Below are 21,419 nucleotides of genomic sequence, written 5' to 3'. Positions count from 1 at the left end.
CCTTTTTTAATATTTCTATTTACGGCTGAAATCATCGATGCAGTAACCGCTTTATGATCGCTGATTCCCTGTTCTGCATTAACTGATTCAAATAGTTCGGGTCTGTTTGTCACCAGAAGGTCTAATATGTTATCGCCACGAGTCAGTTCTCTGTTTAACTGCTCAAGGTAGTTTTCAGATAAAGCACTTAAAAATATTTCACTGGATTCTTTGTCCCTGCCACCCGTTATGAACGTTTGAGTCTCCCAGTCTATATCCGGCAAATTAAAATCTCCACCCAGAACTATAACATGGTGGGGAAATCTACTCGAAATATTTTCCAAATTATTCTTCAGGTGCTGAGCCACAACAGCTTTAACCGTGACCTTCACCCAAATCATTTCACAATTCAAATCTCCGTCAATTTCCTTCGATACTATTGCACTTCTTAGCGCTATAAACACGCCTCCCCCGTCACTGTCCAGCCTGTCTCTGCGGTATACATTCCAATCTGAGTTTAGAATTTCATTACTGTTTACATGTGGTTTCGGCCAACTTTCTGCCATCCTTAGCCTGACGTTGCTCCCATGGTGTGGCCAGGGACAGGAACTATTTGGGGTCGTACTTCTGTGCGATGAATTGAGCTTGTGATCGCTTAGAGAGTGCTGGTGTTTCACCAATGGACTGTGCTTCATCAAGTGTCATCCATCCTGATGCCACTCACTCCGACCAGCCCCCCCCCCCCCAACCCCAGGTGCCACCCAGCGACAGCAAAGGCCACCTGGCAGGATGGCCATTGCGGGGAGTCCCGATGCCCCAGGGGGATGGGCATCTACCCCTTGGCATACATGGGGAGTTTACGGTGCAGGCATCAGAAGAGCAATCCCTGTGTGGTCAGGGGGCTACACCCAACAGGATACATAGCGGCCCCGCCACAAAGGACTGCCTACTGTGCTGGATATCAGGTGCAAAGAACTGCATGGTCATCGTCAACACAGAGAGCGACACTGCTTAGTGCATTCACCCAGGAAGGTGTCCTAGCCCAAGAGATGGAGAATGAGCAGGACTGAACTGCGATGACGAGAAAGTAAGCTGAAAATCTCAATGAATGGCGGACACGACGGCACCCTTCCCCAATTGGCTCACTTTTCAAGAAAATTTTGAAGAATGGAGGTCAAACCCTACAGGGGACCATCACACAAGGGCCGAAATGTGTGAAACTCATTTCAGCCGTCTCTTACACCAGGCAGGAATACCCCAGGTCTATTCTTACCCGCAAACCCGCAGGGGGGCCGAATTGTGGGATCGACTTTTTGAAACAACCTACACAGCTATGTACGGAGAGGTCGAAGGAATTACACCCTGCAGCCAATCATCCGAGTGGGACCTCATTTGTGAGAAAACGGCAAAAAACCAATTGCATAATGCTCTACAGCTTTAACAGGGTATCTACAGATTCTCAGAGGATCAAATTCATGATCTTTTTGTGACACTTTCATTACCTCTTTAGCTATATATTCAGGACCTTTCAAAAATGTGTATGGCACCTGAAGGCTGGTTAAAATGAAAGCTGAATGTAGCAATTCTTGTATCGCTTAAACTGTATGTCATGATGAAAAATGTAACTGTTGTGACTTGGACTATACCATTATCAGGTTTGTTTATCACATCAATTAGAATCCATATTGCTTTAACACAGTAACATAGCAAAAACAAAGTTTTCCTTAAGGAAATATGACGATTTTGAAGGTACAAAATGTATGTAAAATGTTAAGCTTCACAGTAAAAGATTCAGTGTTTAAGTTTCTTAGCTAAACTTGAAATTTCAACACCTAAAACTTCAGCCTCTTCTTTTGCCTTTTCTATCATCATTCTTTTTTATTTCTGAGATCTTTTATTTTTTGAAGTTCCTTCTTTTAAGGTTTGCCAGTTCATTTTCGTTAGATTTCTTCTTTTTTAAGGCTTCTACTACTTTTGATGAAGCATTTATCACAGCTAGTATCATTGATTTTGTAATGCCCACATTCAATTTTTAACACTATTAAGTAACGGCTGCATTGCACTGTAAACAGTTCTTTCTGCAACAATTGGATCTTCTTCTAAATTTCCAATTAAAACTTCTTTGTTAACAGAGAAGCCTCTTTCAATTACAGCATTTCCATTAAACATGCCTAACAGCTTCTGCATGAACTTTAAGAAGACCTGTTTCGCACTTTGCAGTAAATTCATCAGAAAGTGATTAAGTTGGTCCTTCTTAGGACTGAACTTTTTCAGTTTTTTTTCCAGAATATTCCCAAATTCTTAAGTACTCACTCTACAATATGTCAGCTGTTGATGGAGTCATGTCAGGTGAGACAAATCACAAGCATCTAAAAAATACTTATATGATGTTGCCATTTTAAAAAATTAATGCTTGACACCAGCACCTTCCGACTGACTGCCACTGTCAGCAATGCACTTCTAAAGCAGCTCTTTGAAGTTGGTTTCCACTCCCTCCAAAATCGCTCTGTCAGTCTGAATGACTTCCACATGAATTTCTTCCTCCAGTTCTTCAAGCGACGTGGTTTATGCTAATATACACATGACTTGAGGTAACCCCATGGAAAGTAGTCTTACATGGACAGGTCTGAGGAACGAGAAGGCCAATTCATGTCACCAAACTGGGAAATGACGTGACCAAGAACAACAGTCCTAAAAGCTTCCGTCGATATTCTTGCTGTGTGAGCTGTGGCCCCATCCTGCTGAAACCAAACTCCCCCGATAGGAATACATCCCCTTCTTAGTTTATGTACGTCAAATTCAGTGACCATCTTTCTGTAACATTCCAAGGTTACACTTACAGTGTCCCCCATTATCTTCTTGGAAAAACTATGGACCAATAACATCGGCACCAATTACAGCACACCAAACAGTCACTTTTGGTCTATGTAATTATCTAATGACATTTCTGCTCATCTACCGCTTTGTGCACATGAAAATGAGATTCAACACTCACAAATAAAATAATAACGTCATTTTGCTCATATGGCCTCCATTTCTCATGCAAAATTTAGCCACTGTACATAATCTCTAGGGTTCAATTATTGCCCCATGGCCATTTTGTAAGGATGAAATCCTAGATCAGTATACAAAATATGCCTCACTGAATGATTACTGGGACACAGTCCTAGCTGATCGACCACAACTACAGAGTATGGCATGCCGAACTTCTTCAACATTTTCTGCAGTGCGTACTGAGTGAGGAGCCCCTGTTTTCTATTAATCACTGTTCCTCATAAACGAAATGATTCAGCCCAATGTAAAATCTTGTTACACGTGGGAACACTATCATGACTCGCCAGATTGAAATGGCGACAAAACTCACTATGAACTGCAACGATGGACTCATTATCATGCATAAAATTATTGTAAGCAAACACACAATGTTGCACAGTCCACGGCTCCATGAACTCAAATAAACAAAATGGCAGAAGCTACCAAACATGTGACCACTTTCGACCCCCACTCCTATTAGCTGAGCTTGAATACTATCTCTTCTAAGAACATCCGTCCTTTCTGCCTCACCCTTTATGTTGTTTTGACAGTTTCCTTCAGTGCAATTGTCACATGAAAATTTCTCGAAATTGAACTTTGCATCGCTTTGGGTAATAAACATGAGCCAACTTTGACCATCATTAATTCCAAGGGACTTCTCAGCAATTTTTAGATACAGAGTTTGCAAAATACCTCTGCACTCATTTCAGAAAATAACCAGCAAAGACATTGATTACTTTCATGACTGCTTGTTCATTTTCATTATTTTTTCATGACTTTCATGATCTGTAGACACCCTGTTTATTAAAAATAGCATTAATTTACAGACTGGCTTCATAGCATAATGGTGTAAGGTACTGACTTCACACGCAAAAGGGTCCATGGGTTTGAACCTCATCAGGTGCTTTAGCATTTTTTTATATATAACTCCTTATCTGAATTACTTGATCAATTGGTTTAAAAGTAATTTTTCTATTCCTTAGCCACATCATTAGTCATCAAATGAAGTACATCATTTGCCTTCATTTTTCTACATCATTTGTTCTCATTTTTCTTCCTATTAATCTTTTTCCACTTGGTATCCTTGTCCATGTGATTTTGATTATTTTTAACTTCCATTTTATCACCTTACTTTTTGTCCATGCTTTGAATATATTACTTTTATTTCTCCTTTTGCTTAAAATTTAATTTTACTTATTGTTCCCCGATTTTGTTTAAAAACGTCACCCACATCATTTTGTCCATAATGCACAAAGAATTTATTACTTAAATAACTATACGATGACTGCCATCCATGTACATTTTGAAACAAAAAATACTTTCTTGACACCAAGGCGCAATCAAAAGCAACATATTTTGTCTTTTGCTTTTTAACTCACATATCAGCATTTTCAAATGTTTAATTGTATCATAGATAACCAAATGTAATTAAATTCACATGCACAAAGTTTCCAAGTGGAAAAAGAACGATAGGAAGATAAAAGTAGGGGCAGCTGGGGACCTCTCCTTGTTAGTGTCTGTGACTGTGACGTCAGATCACGTGACCTAATTTACATGTTAGGCAGAGGGAGGGTGAATACTATTTACGATTCATTCAACACACCTGCTGGTATCACTACAAGGAGAGTTGACCAATCAACTATGTTCTAGCTCAATCGAACATGTTACAAATTATGTAAAACACTGGAATTTAATTTGCAAGATGCATTATGTCAATGCCTTACAACAGGATTTTTTTTAAAAGTGGTATTTGTTAAAAGCAGTGAGGAATAATATTATTATTACATGGATGTTGCTGGAACTGACAGATATATTTCTTAAAAGTGGGATTTCCTTAAAATCAAGTTCATTAATTCAGAGTTTTGCTGTATTTAGGGTACATCACACAAACGTGGTTGTTTGTTTGTTTGACTCTTGTATGCCATTTGTATACAGCTGTAAACTGTGTACAAAGAGAGTTAATAAAGTTAAGCAGAATTGGAATATGTGTCATAACATATGAGAAGTATTTTTGGGTGTCATGAAAGTTGGGAAAAATCACAACTACCTATATGATCAAAAGTATCTGGACACCCCCAAAAACATATGTTTTTCACATTAGGTGCATTGTGCTGCCACCTACTGCCAGGTACTCCATATCAGTGACCTCAGCAATCATTACACATCGTGAGAGAGTAGAATGGGGCACTTTGCGGGACTCGCAGACTTTGAACATGGTCAGGTAATTGGGTGTCACTTGTGTCATACATTTGTACGTGAGATTTCCACACTCCTAAACATTCCTAGGTCCACTGTTTCTGATGTGATAGTAAAGTGGAAACGTGAAGGAACACACACAGCACGAAAGCATACAGGCGACACTCATCTGTTCACTCAAAGAGACCGCTGACGAAGAGGGTCGTAATGTGTAATAGTCAGACATCTATCCAGGCCATCACACAGGATCATTATCAGGAACCACTGCAAGTACTATAACAGTTAGGTGGGAGGCGAGAAAACACGGATTTCATGGTTGAGCGGCTGCTCATAAGATACACATCATGCCGGTATGCCAAACGACGCCTCACTTGGTGTAAGCAGTGTAAACATTGGACGATTGAACGGTGGAAAAAAGTTGTGTGGAATAATGAATCACAGTACACAATGTGGTGATCTGATGGCAGAGTGTGGGTATGGCGAATTCCCGGTGAACATCATCAACCATCATGTGTAGTGCCAACAGTAAAATTGGGAGGTGGTGGTGTAATGGTGTGGTCGTGTGTTTCACGGAGGGGGCTTGCTCCCCTTGTTGTTTTGCATGGCACTATCATGGCGCAGGCCTACATTAATGTTTTAAGCAACTTCTTGCTTCACACTGTTGAAGAGCAATTCAGGGATGGCGAGTGTATCTTTCAACACGATTGGGCACCTGTTCATAATGTGTGGACTGTGGCGGAGTGGTTATAAGACAATAACATCCCCGTAATGGACTGGCCTGCACAGAGTCCTGACCTGAATCCTATAGAACACCTTAGGGATGTTTTGGAACACCGGCTTCATGTCAGGCCTCACCGGCCGACAATGAAACCACTTCTCAGTGCAGAATTCTGTGAAGAATGGGCTACCATTCCTCAAGAAACCCCCCAGCACCTGATTGAACTTATGCCTGCGAGTGGAAGCTGTGGGCCAACACCATACTGAATTCCAGCATTACTGTTGGAGGGCACCACGAACTTTTGAGTGATTTTTCAGCTGTATACTTTTGATCATGTAGTGCATCTTCTTTTTCCAACAAAGATGTCTTCAAATATTCAACAATGTGTCAGAAATATACAAACTGCTCTTCATCCCATACTGTGTACAAAAATTGGTGTAACTCAGGAGTCTGTTGAACATCTGGAAAGGGGAGGGGGTTAACTACTTTCATATAGCATGGATGCCAAACTAGAACGGTGAAAATAATGTCAAATACATTCTTGTTCACATCAAGAGCAAAGGGATAATTTAAAGTTGCTTAACACAGAAATCTTTCAAAGTATTCTTGGTAACAACAAAACACATCTATGTAAATTTACTTTACCTTTTCAGGAACAGAAATTTCTGACTGACTGATGTGGGATAAAGTTCTGTCCTTTACTTTTTCTGCAGATTTTTCAGGCTTCAATACAGTTGGACTAAGTGAAATAAGTTTATCAATGTAAGCCAGAGCCTGATTAGAACCTGGACATTCTCCATCCGCATCCTCCTCCTTCTTCCTCTCTGGTTGAATAGCGTCTTCTTGCCTACAATAAAACAATAACTTTTTTATCCACCACATTCTAAAATTACTCTTAATAAATAATTTATTTGCACTTTACATGCATGAGAACATGAAATAGTTAAAAGGAGAGCTTCTGTAAGGTTTGGAGGGTAGGAGTTGAGGTACTGGCACAAGTAAAGCTGTGAGGACGGGTCATGAGTTGTGCTTGGCTAGCTCAGGTGGTAGAGCACTTGCCCGCGAAAGGCAAAGGTCCCAGGTTCGAGTCTCGGTGCGGCACACAGTTTTAATCTGCCAGGAAGTTTCATATCAGCGCACACTCTGCTGCAGAGTGAATATCTCATTATGAAATAATTAGTTTAAAACTCTGCCTTAAACACCCAGACATTATTATTATTATTATTATTATTATTATTATTATTATTATTATTATTATTATTATTATTGTTATGTACTAGTTCATCGACAACAGTGGTTTTTGATAATATCCCTCACATAATAATAGCAGAGTTACCATGAAACTTCAGCTGTCAAAATGAAGGAGTTCAGTGTGGTCAAAGCAAATACATTCTCACTATATACTGAGCAGTGGACAAACACTTAGGAAAGTTGGAAAAAAATCACACACACACACACACACACACACACACAGGGTGAGTGGAGGGGGGGGGGAGAGGGGAAATGGAGAGGGGGAAATGGAGAGGGAGGGAGGGATATTAGTCTTTCCGCAAACAGTAAGGCAGGGCCATTAAGAATCCAGAACTACACAAATCGATTACAGGTAAGGTTTAGCTATATTCCAGTTACCCCTCATGGTGATTGTTTTAAGATCCTTTCAGAATGGCAACTATTCTTCCAGTATTACCCAAAATCACACCACTCTTAGTATATAACTCTACTGCCATTTGACCTGAATGTTGGTTGTAATATAATAAACTTCTTAGACTATGATCAAAATAAATAACCATTCATTTGTTTCCGAAAGAGAAACTTTTATCCAGTTCTTGTAACCTTCAAAGTGACATTTGTCACCAAATTCAAGAGACGGAACAAACACTGAGGTAATATGCCACTTTTATCTTAATGACACATAAAGTGGTATTCTATTGTCAGAAAACATATGAGGTGAGTCACTTAATCTGTTAATGTTACATATATTCTAGAAAAATTAAAGATATCATAATTCTGTATTCACTCAGATGAATTTCGAGTAACTTCTCACTGATCTTTGTGTAGTCTCTTGCAGCAATATTAATTAGAGAGATACTGGTAGCAACATTTTTCAGTTGGTGTTATAATAATTTCTGCTGTATCTTATGTCTAGAGGAGAGGAAAAACCAAAAGAACACTATTACACTCTTCGACATCTGGTAAGCAGTTTCAGAGACTTTACAGAATTCAGAACTTAAGAATTCTCTCCATTTTAATATCAAAAAGATTGCTGTCTTAAATATCCAAATAGGGAGGTACGTCATATTGTATTGCAAGGAAACGACATTTTGTATTGCTGTGATACCTGTATGAAATAGCAGAGAGGAAATGATGCTTTGCAGTTAGTCGTTTTAATTCCTGCAACTTTCAACGGGGTTCTTTCACAAATCAAGAGATATCAAATATGCTACCTCCATAAAAAGAATGCAGAGAGGGACAAATAAAACAGCTGAATGGCATGCACAAAGGTAGCCCGACTGACGCAAGGCTACAAAAATAATCATTTTGCACATGAGCAACAAACTGTCATTTACAAGGCATTTAAATGCTACACAGACAGCTAAAAGAAAGGCTGTAATGAGAGGAGTGAAAGAAACAGTTATTCTGATATGTTTTGCTCAAAACATGCAGATTAACTCACATTTAATACTTGTAGCACATTCATGCAACAATTCATTCCCTCCTTATACAACACATGAAAGTATTTGCTTATCTCTGTATGAATTCACAAATTTCTGTCGGTGTGATGCTCAGTCAGACAATTCCTAAGTCTGTTAACTTATTTATTAGATTTTGGACTGTGCAATACTGTTGTATTTGTATCTACAATACTAGCACCATAAATTACAGTAGTTTCATAAAAATGTAGTTATCAACATATCTGTTGTTAATATTGCTATAGAAAGAGGCTGTGTATCAATAAATGAGGGTTGTCTATTCGGCATTATCTAGGTAAAAACAAAGTTACAATACCTTAAGCGATTGCAGAAACGTAAAATACTTGCAGTTAACAGGCCAGGTGACTCACCCCGTATAACAAAATAAGCTAGCAACACAGGGACAGATAATTTCACTACTATAGTTTGGTGCATGAACAATTGCGGTTTACGGAGCTCGAGACAGATATGGGACTTCATTGTTGCCAGTTCCAAGCAATTGTTGCGGTAAGTGTCTAACGTTTTCCTGATGACCAGTGACTGCCTGGTACTTGGGTGCAAGACTCACACGTCTCTCGCAAGTGATTTACATATGGTGTGCACCCGAACTACTTCTCAGGGCAAACGGCTGCGTCAATCTTCACAATGGTTCTTCTCCGAAGATTATGTGCTGGTTAGAGAAATATTACTAAACCACTTCTCTACTCTTGAAATGATTCATTACTCACAGAAAACATTCATATCAACTCAGCTATATTTTCTTCTTTACAATAAGACAACTACACAAGTTTTACATGTTCTTTCAAGTCTCGTAAATTAACTACATTTGGAAAACGTTAGTACTTAACATATACCATTACAGTCTCTTTTGGTTTTAATAACCCTTGTCAAAACACCTCTGGCTCCTAGCAAGTCAAACAACAGAGTGTATGAGTCTCTAGATAAGACATATTTTGTTTGTTCCCAACAATCACTATTTCACTCCAAAGAGTAGCCCTTGGTTACTACTTGTACTGGTCATACAGCTTCCAAGCCGTGCGCAGCCACCATTTGTCGGTGCTGATAGACCGCCATAACTTTAATCTTCTCGTAAGACAAGCCCGTCTTGCGCACACATAAACCATGGCGCAGTAGACATTTCCACTCTTATATACTCAGCCTTAAAATATTGTGTGTTCGCGACAATGGAAATACGACTGTCTCTAGAATCTATCCCAAGGTTCTCGAGGCACTACAAGCGCACTTGAAGAAAGTATGTATACTGCAAATTATGTCTCTCGCTTGCTCATATAGAATTTGTCACTTACCACCATTATCAGCTGTGACAAATCACGGACAAATGGAATAAAAATTCACTGACTAACTCGTCATAATAACATTTAATGCTCAAATTGGCTACAACATTCAGAGCAGAGAGCAAAGTGCTGAGAACATTACTGAAGGTTTATCAGAAGTTGGGAAACACATGAATTAGATGTGCAGAACAGATCCAAACTCTGCTGCCACCCTTCATGACTCCAACTGTAGTCTTTCCCTTCCAAATATATCGTTATATTTGCTTACATAGGAATTAGTTTTTACATCCACTATACAGTTGTAAACCTTCCTGAATGATGCATGCAAGCATTTATGCTAGCACACCCATGAGTAATCTTAAAGACACATGCTGCGTTTCTCTGTAACAAAATTTAATTGTTGGGTATGTCACGCTGTCAAAAGTGTGGCCAATCATGACCAACACTATCAAGGAATTTATACACAGCCTGATCATGTGGGCCTGGTGCCATAATAAACTGCATTGGTTGATGGCAGGGGAAACCATCAATTATTGTAAATCGAAGGACTGGATAGTTAGGGCCCACAAAAACCAATCAGTTGCCAATTTACTGCCGCAACCATGCATATCACCCAGAATCAAATCCATATTAAGGGGTACTAAAGCCATCATCTCACAAGTGTACCTGTGTCCATTGCATGTTAAGAGGGTATAGGGCACAGGAACAGCTGGCAGTAAGAAACATTGTAAATGTCACTTGCACCAATAAACTGTACAGCACATTGGTGTGCATACGTGCGCGCACACACGCGAGCGTGTCCTGTATGGAGGGGGTGGGGGGATTAAAACAGAGGAAATGTATGTTGGAAAACACAAGATGAAATGAAATTCACTTGCCACAGGGACACATTCAAGCAGATGGAGAATGTATTTTCATTTGGGAAATGTTTACTGTGGGGTTAATTTGAAAAACTGAAAAAAAAAAAAAAATGGGAGGGAGAGGGGGAGGGGGAGAGAGAGGGAGAGGGACCACAAGGTTTTTAAACTGTCACAAGGTCTACCATTTTTCTCACTGGCTCTATATTTGCTGCTTCCTTTTAGTATCATATCCTGAATGAATTGGTGCAGGTGAAGTGAATACGACAATCTTTTTGGTAAGACTAATTAACTTAGACACTATACCTGTAGCATAGGAAGCCTCTCTCTAAACTGGAACTGCCAAGCCAACAACATTTAATGATTCACAATTTTTTTATTGGTGTTAGCTTCATTAGCATATCAAAATGCTAACAGAGCAGATACCTTACTGGGTAAGAGCTCCTTGTGATGTAGAAACATGGGATACAACTTAAATTAGTAACAGACTGATATTTGAATACAGAGCCTTGTCCTTCACGCACAGTCCTGTTCAATTAGAGTCGCTAAATATATATCAAAGAATGATTCGAAGTTTCACCTTTACAGTGGATCCTCTTGATGTGTTTCAGCTTACCAAAAATTATTTAGCATTGCTTGTACACTTCTAACAGTAAAAGAATTTCATCAATGTCACAACCCCAGAGGATGTGGGGGAAAAAGAGTATTCCTCCCACAGGGCTGTAAGTGAGAAAGAAAGAGCAATGATTTGAATTTACTTTCACATCAACAAGGCCAGAAGGATTGTCACAGTGAGAATTTTATGAAATCCTGAAGAGATGGAGAAAGATCAATGGAAAGCTGGAGCTCTGTGTAGGATTCTACGACATGTCAGAATGTTTGAATTGGATGAACATTGTTCAGCCCCCCCCCCCCCCCCCCCCCCCGACTCCCTCTCCAAACTGTAACAAATGAATGCTGGGCAGAGTTAACTATAATGCATTTACAACATAAAAGGAAATTACAATTAGATAACTTAACTGAAATACATTCTGAAATACCTCTCCAAGCTGATCCTATCCACTTGAGGTAATGGGAGATCACACTTACTAGGTGTGCTATAAAGCGGATCAAATTTTACATACAGTGACTCTCTCCTTGGATCCAGCATTTGCTCAGCAGATCCTGATGAAATATTCACTGAGGCATGTTCTCTAGACACTGAAAATAAACATATGGCTAAATAAATGACAAGTAAATGCAAGAAAAATACCTTGTTAGGTGATATGTAGAACATACTTTCTGACTAATAGCTACATCATAATAATTCACGTAAAAGCTATTGTTATATTCCACAGTTTTTTCTATTTGTTACCTCCAAATTGTGCACAGTTGTATATTTGCAACTATAATCCATAATACTTAGTCTTTTAGTGTTGAATACATTCTCATGTGACTAGCAAGTGTTCTTGGTGGCTGCACACAACTGTAAGTGTGGAGGGGACTGCAGTATGGGCCAATGTAAAGGCTTTGGAGAGGGAAGAGTGTCCATGAGGTTCAGCACAAGCTCAGGGGAGGGGTATTTAAGAGCAGGTAGGGGTGGGGGGTGGCAGATCTCAAAACCAGGTGTGAGGATGTACTGGGGCAATGTACTTACCATCTGTTTGACTGTAAGTAATGTCTTCAGTTCCCACCGATATCACAGTAGTACTATTCATGTCAGCACCATGCGGTGCTCCGCTTCCGAAATCTTCTGCCTCTTCAATCTGTAACAAAAGGAATCATTACTAATTCACAGCTGGGAAAAAACACTAATTAATTGGATTTCGTTAGTGAGAGAAACTTTAATAATTGGGGAGTAAGGGGGGGGGGGGAGGAGGAGGGGAGATGATAAGTGTGGTAAAAATTATGTTTTTGGAATACAATTTAAGTACATAATGACACGGAAATAAAATTCAAGGACAAAAGGATTGAAAAAATGGTTCAAATGGCTCTCAGCACTATGGCACTTAACAGCTGTGGCCATCAGTCCCCTAGAACTTAGAACTACTTAAACCTAACTAACGTAAGGACATCACACACATCCATGCCCGAGGCAGGATTCGAACCTGCGACCGTAGCAGTCACACGGTTCTGGACTGCGCGCCTAGAACTGCGAGACCACTGCGGCCGGCAAAAGGATTGAAAAGGCAAGTCCTTTTTCTGTAATAAGTGAAAGTAGAATGAAACTACAGAGAAGCAGGAGAAAGTGAGAGAGCATATGAAGTAACATAACTCTCAAGTATCAGAAAACAATAACTGAGCAAGTCAAGGCACTAAGTGAAACGAAGCTGTGATTTAAAAAAGGAGAGATACAAAATGAGACAATTATATCACAGACTAGATAAACCTGCCTTTCCTCCTGTGCAGTGACTGTCTGTCACTGTTTGTGAATGTTACCATTTACAAAACAAAATTCCTTTCCGTTAATTTTGTAAACCTTTTCTCGTCATAGTTCTCTCCTGTATAATCCACAGAGACCCTACTCTCTGCATTCAATTTTCCCCTCATTGCTCAATCATCATTTGTTTTTCACCTTGTGATTTTTAGGAAAAGTGATATTAACTGCTTAAAAACATTTTTGTACCACACCGAGAGCTTGTAAGGCTAAGAGTGTTGGAAACCTATTTCTGATTACCCTTGTTCACAACAGAGAATTCCTACCTACAGCAAACTGTGTAATGAAGATAAAAGTAGAGCTGCACAGTCAATGTGGTTTAGCACAATGCACCATATTTTCAATGGTAAATGAAACAACCCGACTGGGCACATTGTTTGGTCTTTCAGCATGCCGCCCAATGGTCACTTCAAGCTTAAGACCATGCATAAATTGCCATTTTATATGGCAAGGGCAGTTGTCAGCATGAAAAGTAGGTGTACTGCTATACTACACAGCAATGTTGTTTGAAGCTTCTATGAGTACTGGGAGACACAAAAAGCTGGAGATGGTCAGGTACCAATTCACGTCTTACGCATGTAGTACCATAGGTTCAACAGCATGATATATCAGTCACATTTTGAGCCTTGAAGTACAGAGGCTGGAACACAATGAAGCTCAGTATGGTAGTTTTCAGTAAGTGGGACAAGTTTGGGCAGCAACACCTTGACCACACTATGGACAGTGTGCCAAGGAGAAACCAGCATGTTACAATGCACAGGGTTGAACAAGACAGTGTTGAACATTACTCAGCAGCAGATTTTGGTTTCACAAACATGTATGTCGAACAGACTGCTTTTATTTTGCTTGATTATTACTCTATTTTTATTTTACAGAATACATTTTTTAGTTTCATAAGCCTTATTTAGTCATTTCCTTCTCCTCTCGAATCAAAGCCCACCTTCATTCACAGATCCGTAGTTTATTTCAGTGTGTCTGGGAGTCTATTTATACATGGTGGCTAGTCAAACTTGGGAAAATTCCCTGAGAATTCCAGGTGTGAGGAGGAAGATGGTGTCAAGAAGCTCCTGATAAATTAATGGCAAACAAAGGTGGGGGTTTGGGGTGAGAAAGCAGCATATCACAATCACCTTTCTTTCCTCTCAGCTGAGCTATATGTTTGTTGTGGTTTTCAGTCCTGAGACTGGTTTGATGCAGCTCTCCATGCTAACCTATCCTGTGCAAGCTTCTTCATCTCCCAGTACCTACTGCAGCCTACATCCTTCTGAATCTGATTAGTGAATTCATCTCTTGGTCTCCCTCTACGATTTTTACCCTCCATGCTGTCCTCCAGTACTAAACTGGTGATCCCTTGATACCTCAGAACATCTCCTACCAACCGATCCCTTCTTCTAGTAAGTTGTGCCACAAACTCCTCTTCTCCCCAATTCTGTTCAATACCTCCTAATTAGTTATGTGATCTACCCATCTAATTTTCAGCATTCTTCTGTAGCACCACATTTCAAAAGCTTCTATTCTCTTCTTCTCCAAACTATTTATTGTTCACATTTCACTTCCATTACATGGCCACACTCAATACAAATACTTTCAGAAACGACTTCCTGACACTTAAAAAATGGTTCAAATGGCTCTGAGCACTATGGGACTCAACTGCTGTGGTTATCAGTCCCCTAGAACTTAGAACTACTTAAACCTAACTAACCTAAGGACATCACACACATCCAAGCCCGAGGCAGGATTCGAACCTGCGACCGTAGCAGTTGCACGGTTCCGGACTGCGCGCCTAGAACCGCGAGACTACCGCGGCCGGCCCTGACACTTAAATCAATACTCGATGTAAACAAATTTCTCTTCTTCAGAAACGATTTCCTTGCCATTGCCAGTCTACATTTTATATCCTCTCTACTTCGACCATCATCAGTTATTTTGCTTCCCAAATAGCAAAACTCTTTTACTACTTTAAGTGTCTCATTTCCTAATCTAATTCTCGCAGCATCACCCGACTTAATTCGACTACATTCCATTATCCTCGTTTTGCTTTTGTTGATGTTCATCTTATACCCTCCTTGCAAGACACTGTCCATTCCGTTCAACTGTTCTTCCAAGTCCTTTGCTGTCTGACAGAATTACAATGTCATCGGCGAACCTCAAAGTTTTTATTTTTTCTCCATGGAGTTTAATGCCTACTCCAAACTTTTCTTTTGTTTCCTTTACTGCTTGCTCAATATACATATTGAATAACATTGAGGGTAGGCTACAACCCTATCTCACTCCCTTCCCAACCACTGCTTCCCTTTCATGTCCCTCGACTCTTATGACTGCCATCTGGTTTCTGTACAAATCGTAGATAGCCTTTCGCTCCCTGTATTTTACCCCTGCCACATTCAAAATTTGAAAGAGAGTATTCCAGTCAACATTGTCAAAAGCTGTTTCTAAGTCTACAAATGCTAGAAACATAGGTTTGCCTTTCCTTAATCTTTCTTCTACGATAAGTGGCAGGATCAGTATAGCCTCACATGTTCCAAACATTTCCACAGAATCCAAAATGATCTTCCCCAAGGTCGACTTCTATCAGTTTTTCCATTCGTCTGTAAAGATTTCGCGTTAGTATTTTGCAGCTGTGACTTAAACTGATAGTTCGGTAATTTTCACATCTGTCAACACCTGCTTTCTTTGGGATTGGAATTATTATATTCTTCTTGAAGTCTGAGGGTATTTCGCCTGTCTCATACATCTTGCTCACCAGATGGTAGAGTTTTGTCAGGACTGGCTCTCCCAAGGCCGTCAGTAGTTCTAATGGAATGTTGTCTACTCCCGGGGCCTTGTTTCGACTCAGGTCTTTCAGTGCTCTGTCAAAGTCTTCACGCAGTATCATATCTCCCATTTCATCTTCATTTACATCCTCTTCCATTTCCATAATATTGTCCTCAAGAACATTGCCCCTGTATAGAGCCTCTACGAGGTTTGTCCGGAAAATAGGTATAAGAGTTGAATTATGTCTTTATGTTACAAGTTGCAGTCACCGCCAGGTGGGACTACTGCTGTAATCAATCCCATCAACGATCAGTTCAACTCAGAGCACTCTATGTGAAGGTGGAAGTGTGTGGCAGCTTGTTGACAAGTTACCCTTTTTCACCTGCCTTCGGCATGGAGCTCTCTCTGATTGAGGAACAGCGCATCAACATAAAGTTTCTTGCAAAGCTACACAAGAATGTCCGTGAGATTTTTGAGTGTTTGAAATAGGTTTACAGAGACAATTCTCTGAAGGAACCAACTGTGAACAAGTGGTTAAAAACATTCCGGGATGGCCGCGAAGAAGTGGATGATGACCCTCGCCCAGGACACCCGTCAACATCGAGTTCCGATCCAAATGTTGAACAAATTTGAGCTTGTGTTGTCAAAGACTGTAGATTGACAGTCAGAATGATTGCTGACGAGCTGTCAATCTCCAAAACAATCATTCACAAAATCCTGACACACAAACATGAAATGAAGAAATTGTGTGCGAAAATCGTACCGAAGCTCTTGACGCCAGAACAGAAAGCAAAGAGGGTTGAGTGCTGTCAAGATTGGTTGGAAGCAAAGGAATGAGGGGACTTTCTGAAACGAATCATCACCGGGGACGAGTCCTGGTTTTACGAATTCGATGTGGAGCTCAAATATCAAAGCAAGGAATGGAAACTAGCAGGAGAACCGAGAACAAAAAAGTCGCAAAAATCAAGGACCAATGAGAAGACAATGTTGATTGTTTTCTTTGATTCTAGGGGCATTGCTCACAAGGAATTTTTGTTGAAGTTCTGACACGTCTCAGAGCTCGTGTGGCCTGAGTTGGACTGGAGTCGGCAAAAGGGGGCAGGTGGATCCTTCATCACAACAATGTGCCTGCTCACACGTCACTCGTTGTGCACGAGTTTTTGGCCCGAAGCTCAATCACCGTGACCGACCACCCGCCTTATTCAGCCGATTTAGCCCTGTGTGACTACGTCATGTTCCCGAAATGCAAAATGGTGCTTCGGGGCGGCACTTGGGAGATGTGGAAGCTATCAAGGCGGAAATGACATGACAACTGAACAACATCACAACTGAAGACTTTCAGCAATGTTATCAACAGTGAAAACGGCATTGGCAGAAGTGTATCACGTCTCAGGGCGAGTACTTTGAAGGAGACCGTATTGTAATACCTGAATAATTGTAAAATAAAGTTATTATTCAACTTTTATATGTATTTTCCAGACAAACCTTGTATATACTCCTTCCACCTTTCTGCTTTCTCTTCTTTGCTTAGAACTGGGTTTCCATCTGAGCTCTTGATATTCATGCAAGTGGTTCTCTTCTCTCCAAAGGTCTCTTTAATTTTCCTGTAGGTAGTATCTATCTTACCCCTCGTGAGATAAGCCTCTACATCCTCACATTTGTCCTCTAACCATCCCTGCTTAGCCATTTTGCACTTCCTGTCAATCTCATTTTTGAGGTGTTTGTATTCCCTTTTAAATTCAATATCTCTTCTGTTACCTAAGGATTTCTACTAGCCCTAATCTTTTTACCTACTTGATCCTCTGTTGTCTTCATTATTTCATCCCTCAAAGCTACCCATTCTTCTTCTACTGTATTTCTTTCCCCCATTCCTGTCAATTGTTCACTTCTGCTCTCCCTGAAACTCTGTACAACCTCTGGTTCTTTCAGTTTATCCGGGTCCCATCTCCTTACATTCCCACCTTTTTGCAGTTTCTTCAGTTTTAATCCACAGTTCATAACCAATAGATTGTGGCTGGAGTCCACATCTTACAATTTAAAACCTGGTTCCTAAATCTCTGTCTTACCATTATGTAATCTATCTGAAAACTTCTAGTATCTACAGGGTTCTTCCATGTATACAACCTTCTTTCAGGGTTCTTGAACCAAGTGTTAGCTATGATTAAGTTATGCTCTGTGCAAAATTCTACCAGGCGGCTTCCTCTTTCATTTCTTAGCCCTAATCCAAATTCTCCTACAACGTTCCCTTCTCTTCCTTTTCCTACTGTTGAATTCCAGTCACCCATGACTATTAAATTTTCATCTCCGTTCACTACCTAAATAATTTCTTTTATCTCATCATACATTTCATCAATTTCTTCATCATCTGCAGAGCTAGTTGGCATATAAACTTGTACTACTGTAGTAGGCATGGGCTTCGTGTCTATCTTGGCCACAACAATTCGTTCACTGTGCTGTTTGTAGTAGCTTACCCACGCTACAATTTTTTTTATTCATGCTGAGTTATATACCAGCCATAACAGAAGTTTAACCAGAGTTTTTAAACACTGATATATTCATATGATTAACACATTTTGAGACATTAAGTATTCAAAAACTTGTGATTTATAAAACTTAATTAAAATTCAATTTTAATGCTAGGTTAAAAATGCCGAATTCCCTGAGATTGAACAACATTCGTGGAATTCCCTGAGGTTTTCAGGTAAAATGTAATTCTCTGAGGATTAACGTTTTCCAGAAGAATCCCCACAAACAAGGATTTATGTTCCTATTCATTATTTTCGAAATTGCACTTTAAATTAAGGTTCCACAATTCAACAATTCATTAGCTTAAAATAGAAATAGTCATTACTTACACTGGGTTTTGCATGTGTGGTTTCTGTGGTAGCTTCATTCCCCTTTGTTAATAGGCCTGGTGAATTTGAAGCTTTAGATCTTGATTTAGGGGACTCAGAATCACTTAAACTGCTTTCCTTCCCTGGAGTGCTTGTCCCAGACTTGGATCTTGTTTTTGGTGAACTTTTTTCAATGCTGTATCTTTTAGCAGGGCTGCTACCTCGACTGCTGGAACTGTTAGGGGAATTTGTTCTTGACACAGGTGGAGGTGAATGACGGAGAGCAGATTTTGGAGCAAAAGGATCAATTCTGTCATCCATACTGATATAAGTGTTATCTTCCATGTCACACTTCAGATCCACAACTATACTGTTACTTACTTCCTCTTCAATTTCCTGTGATACATTAAATAATTCTTCAGCTACTTTTTCAGCTTCTGATGAAATATTGCCAAATTCTGGAATATCAGTAACCAATGTCTCATTAGTGAAGTCCTTTAGCTCTTCCTGATTGGAGCATAAATGACTGAAATCACTTCCTTCACTGCTATAGTTTTCTTTCTTTATAGTGCCTCCATCACAACATTCCTTTTCTAGGTCTTTTTCTTGCAAACGACTAATTTCTATGATATTTTCATATAATTTATAGTCTTTATCATCTGCCTGCTGAGAGTTAACACCACCTTGCAGCAAAGGAATGGGAAGTTCCTCTGAATTATCAGGTACACTGCTTCTCAGATCAATATCTGCAGTTGGGATGTCCTGAGATCCATCAACAAATACAAGAGTTTCACTGGTTTTGCTCAAGTCTCGAGATGTGTCATCACAACTTTCTAATTGAAATGTAGTATTTCTCTCATTGGAAACACACTCTTCTGCTCCTGTGACCTCAGAAATTACAGATTCTAGTTCAGCAGCTACACCTGGTTTGGGTAATTCCTTAGAACAAATCACAGCATCAAAATTTGCATACTGAGGGACCGAGTCTGAACTTTTGGAACATTCCTGAACATGTGATATAGATGTTGCTTTAGAAGATAAACAGGTAATGTTTAAAGAAGTTTCCAAAGTAGCTATTTCCTCACATCCACCAATATCTAGTTTTGTGTTAGCACAAGCTAGATCATTACCCGTAACTGTTGGAAGACTATAAGGATTTTGATGGTTATCTTCAATACCTGAAGGAATTTCAGTACCAGCGTCTTCTACACCTACAATAATTTCATTAATACATGCACTATGAGCATCAGTCTCCAACAAACATTGTTCTCTGTTACTCTCAATCAAAATGTGTGGTTGAACTACACAGCCATTACATGCTATGGATGAGTCAGCACTTGTGGGGCACAAATTACTTTTTTCACTTGGAATGTGGTCTTTCTCACTTGCTTCAGGTAATCCTGGAATGACAGTTGTTGCTTTCTGTGATGCCTTTAAATTTATCTCTTCATCTGCATTAATGGAACTAGAAGGGTCCTCAACTACAACACTATTAAGTACTTCATGTGCTGGAAAATGTTCACTGTCAGTATCACATTCAAGTTTCTTAACAGAAAGTACTGTAATGTCTCGTCCAACAGGAGAATTCAAATTCAATTTGTCGAGATCAGCACACAAAATACTTATATCGCCACAGGGCAATGTAGTTTCCTCTGTCTGGGTTTCAGGTGCGGGAGCACTTCCATGAGCAGATTCTTCAAAGACATTTGAATCCTCAGCTACGATACTACTACTGTGAGAAATCCCATCTGGTGGGTCAGTTTCAGCTGCACTTTCGTATTCAGTAGTATCAGTATCTGCAAGAAAACACAGAATAATAAGTGGAATTATGTAATGATATACAGCGAAGGAACATTTACATTATATGAAAGGCACTCCAATAAAATAATCAATTACACATTTCTTAAGTGTAGATTGTGTGTATATCTGTCCTTCATGGAAATATTTTAATATGACATTCAAAATCTGCAAAATAATGTGTAGTGAGGTAGGCAACTTTCCAAAAATTTGTGCAAGAAGTTTAGAGAATCCAATCATCACAAAGACAGGCATCTTCCTCAAATTATCTCCCTTTCTCATATTTAATTCTTTAATTTTTTACAATTATTATGGTTGTTCTGTTTTACGTTAACAACAAAAGCAGGAAACAGCAGTCAGTTTGTAATATCACATCAATGTGGGCTGAGGAAAAAAAAGCACTTTAGCTGTATGATGATTTACACACACACACACACACACACACACACACACACACACACACACACACACACACACACACACAGAGAGAGAGAGAGAGAGAGAGAGAGAGAGAGAGAGAGAGAGAGAGAGAGAGAACAGTCAACAGTGGAAAGTGCAGCAGATGCATCTCATAATAAGCTATAACAGCGATTCCCAGACTGTATCTTACTTTACTTCACTTTTAGTGTGAAATGGATAATGAGAAAACTGACTGATGAAAGTAGCAGCTACAGAAAATGGATTTACTGCAGAACATTTGTTTTGGACTGTATGTGGAACACATGAAGGTCGGATTGTATGTCCCCTCCTATTCATTACAGCTGTCACTGCCTTGGCCAGGAATGGTACACTTTGTTTTGATGTTGTTGATATTCTGCCTGGGTCTTGCCAATTTTTCTAAAGTCTTTGT

General features: G+C 39.7%; 1 protein-coding gene across 1 annotated transcript in view; it reads right to left on the bottom strand.

Annotated features, from left to right (window-relative positions):
• LOC126267097 (transforming acidic coiled-coil-containing protein 1) overlaps positions 1-21,419 on the bottom strand; it is a 320,226-nt gene that overhangs the window by 80,596 nt on the left and 218,211 nt on the right. Inside the window, exons 7-10 of the mRNA XM_049971979.1 lie at positions 18,794-20,568; positions 12,405-12,513; positions 11,809-11,968; positions 6,572-6,773 (exon numbers count right to left, since the gene is read on the bottom strand). Of these exons, the coding sequence (XP_049827936.1) occupies positions 6,572-6,773; positions 11,809-11,968; positions 12,405-12,513; positions 18,794-20,568 (2,246 nt within the window). The remainder of the gene's footprint in view (positions 1-6,571; positions 6,774-11,808; positions 11,969-12,404; positions 12,514-18,793; positions 20,569-21,419) is intronic.

The sequence above is a fragment of the Schistocerca gregaria genome, chromosome 4, assembly GCF_023897955.1.
Source record: "Schistocerca gregaria isolate iqSchGreg1 chromosome 4, iqSchGreg1.2, whole genome shotgun sequence".
Lineage (NCBI taxonomy): Eukaryota > Metazoa > Arthropoda > Insecta > Orthoptera > Acrididae > Schistocerca > Schistocerca gregaria.
The sequence above is the reverse complement of the archived record's forward strand: the minus strand, read 5'-3'. Positions and strand labels throughout refer to the sequence as shown.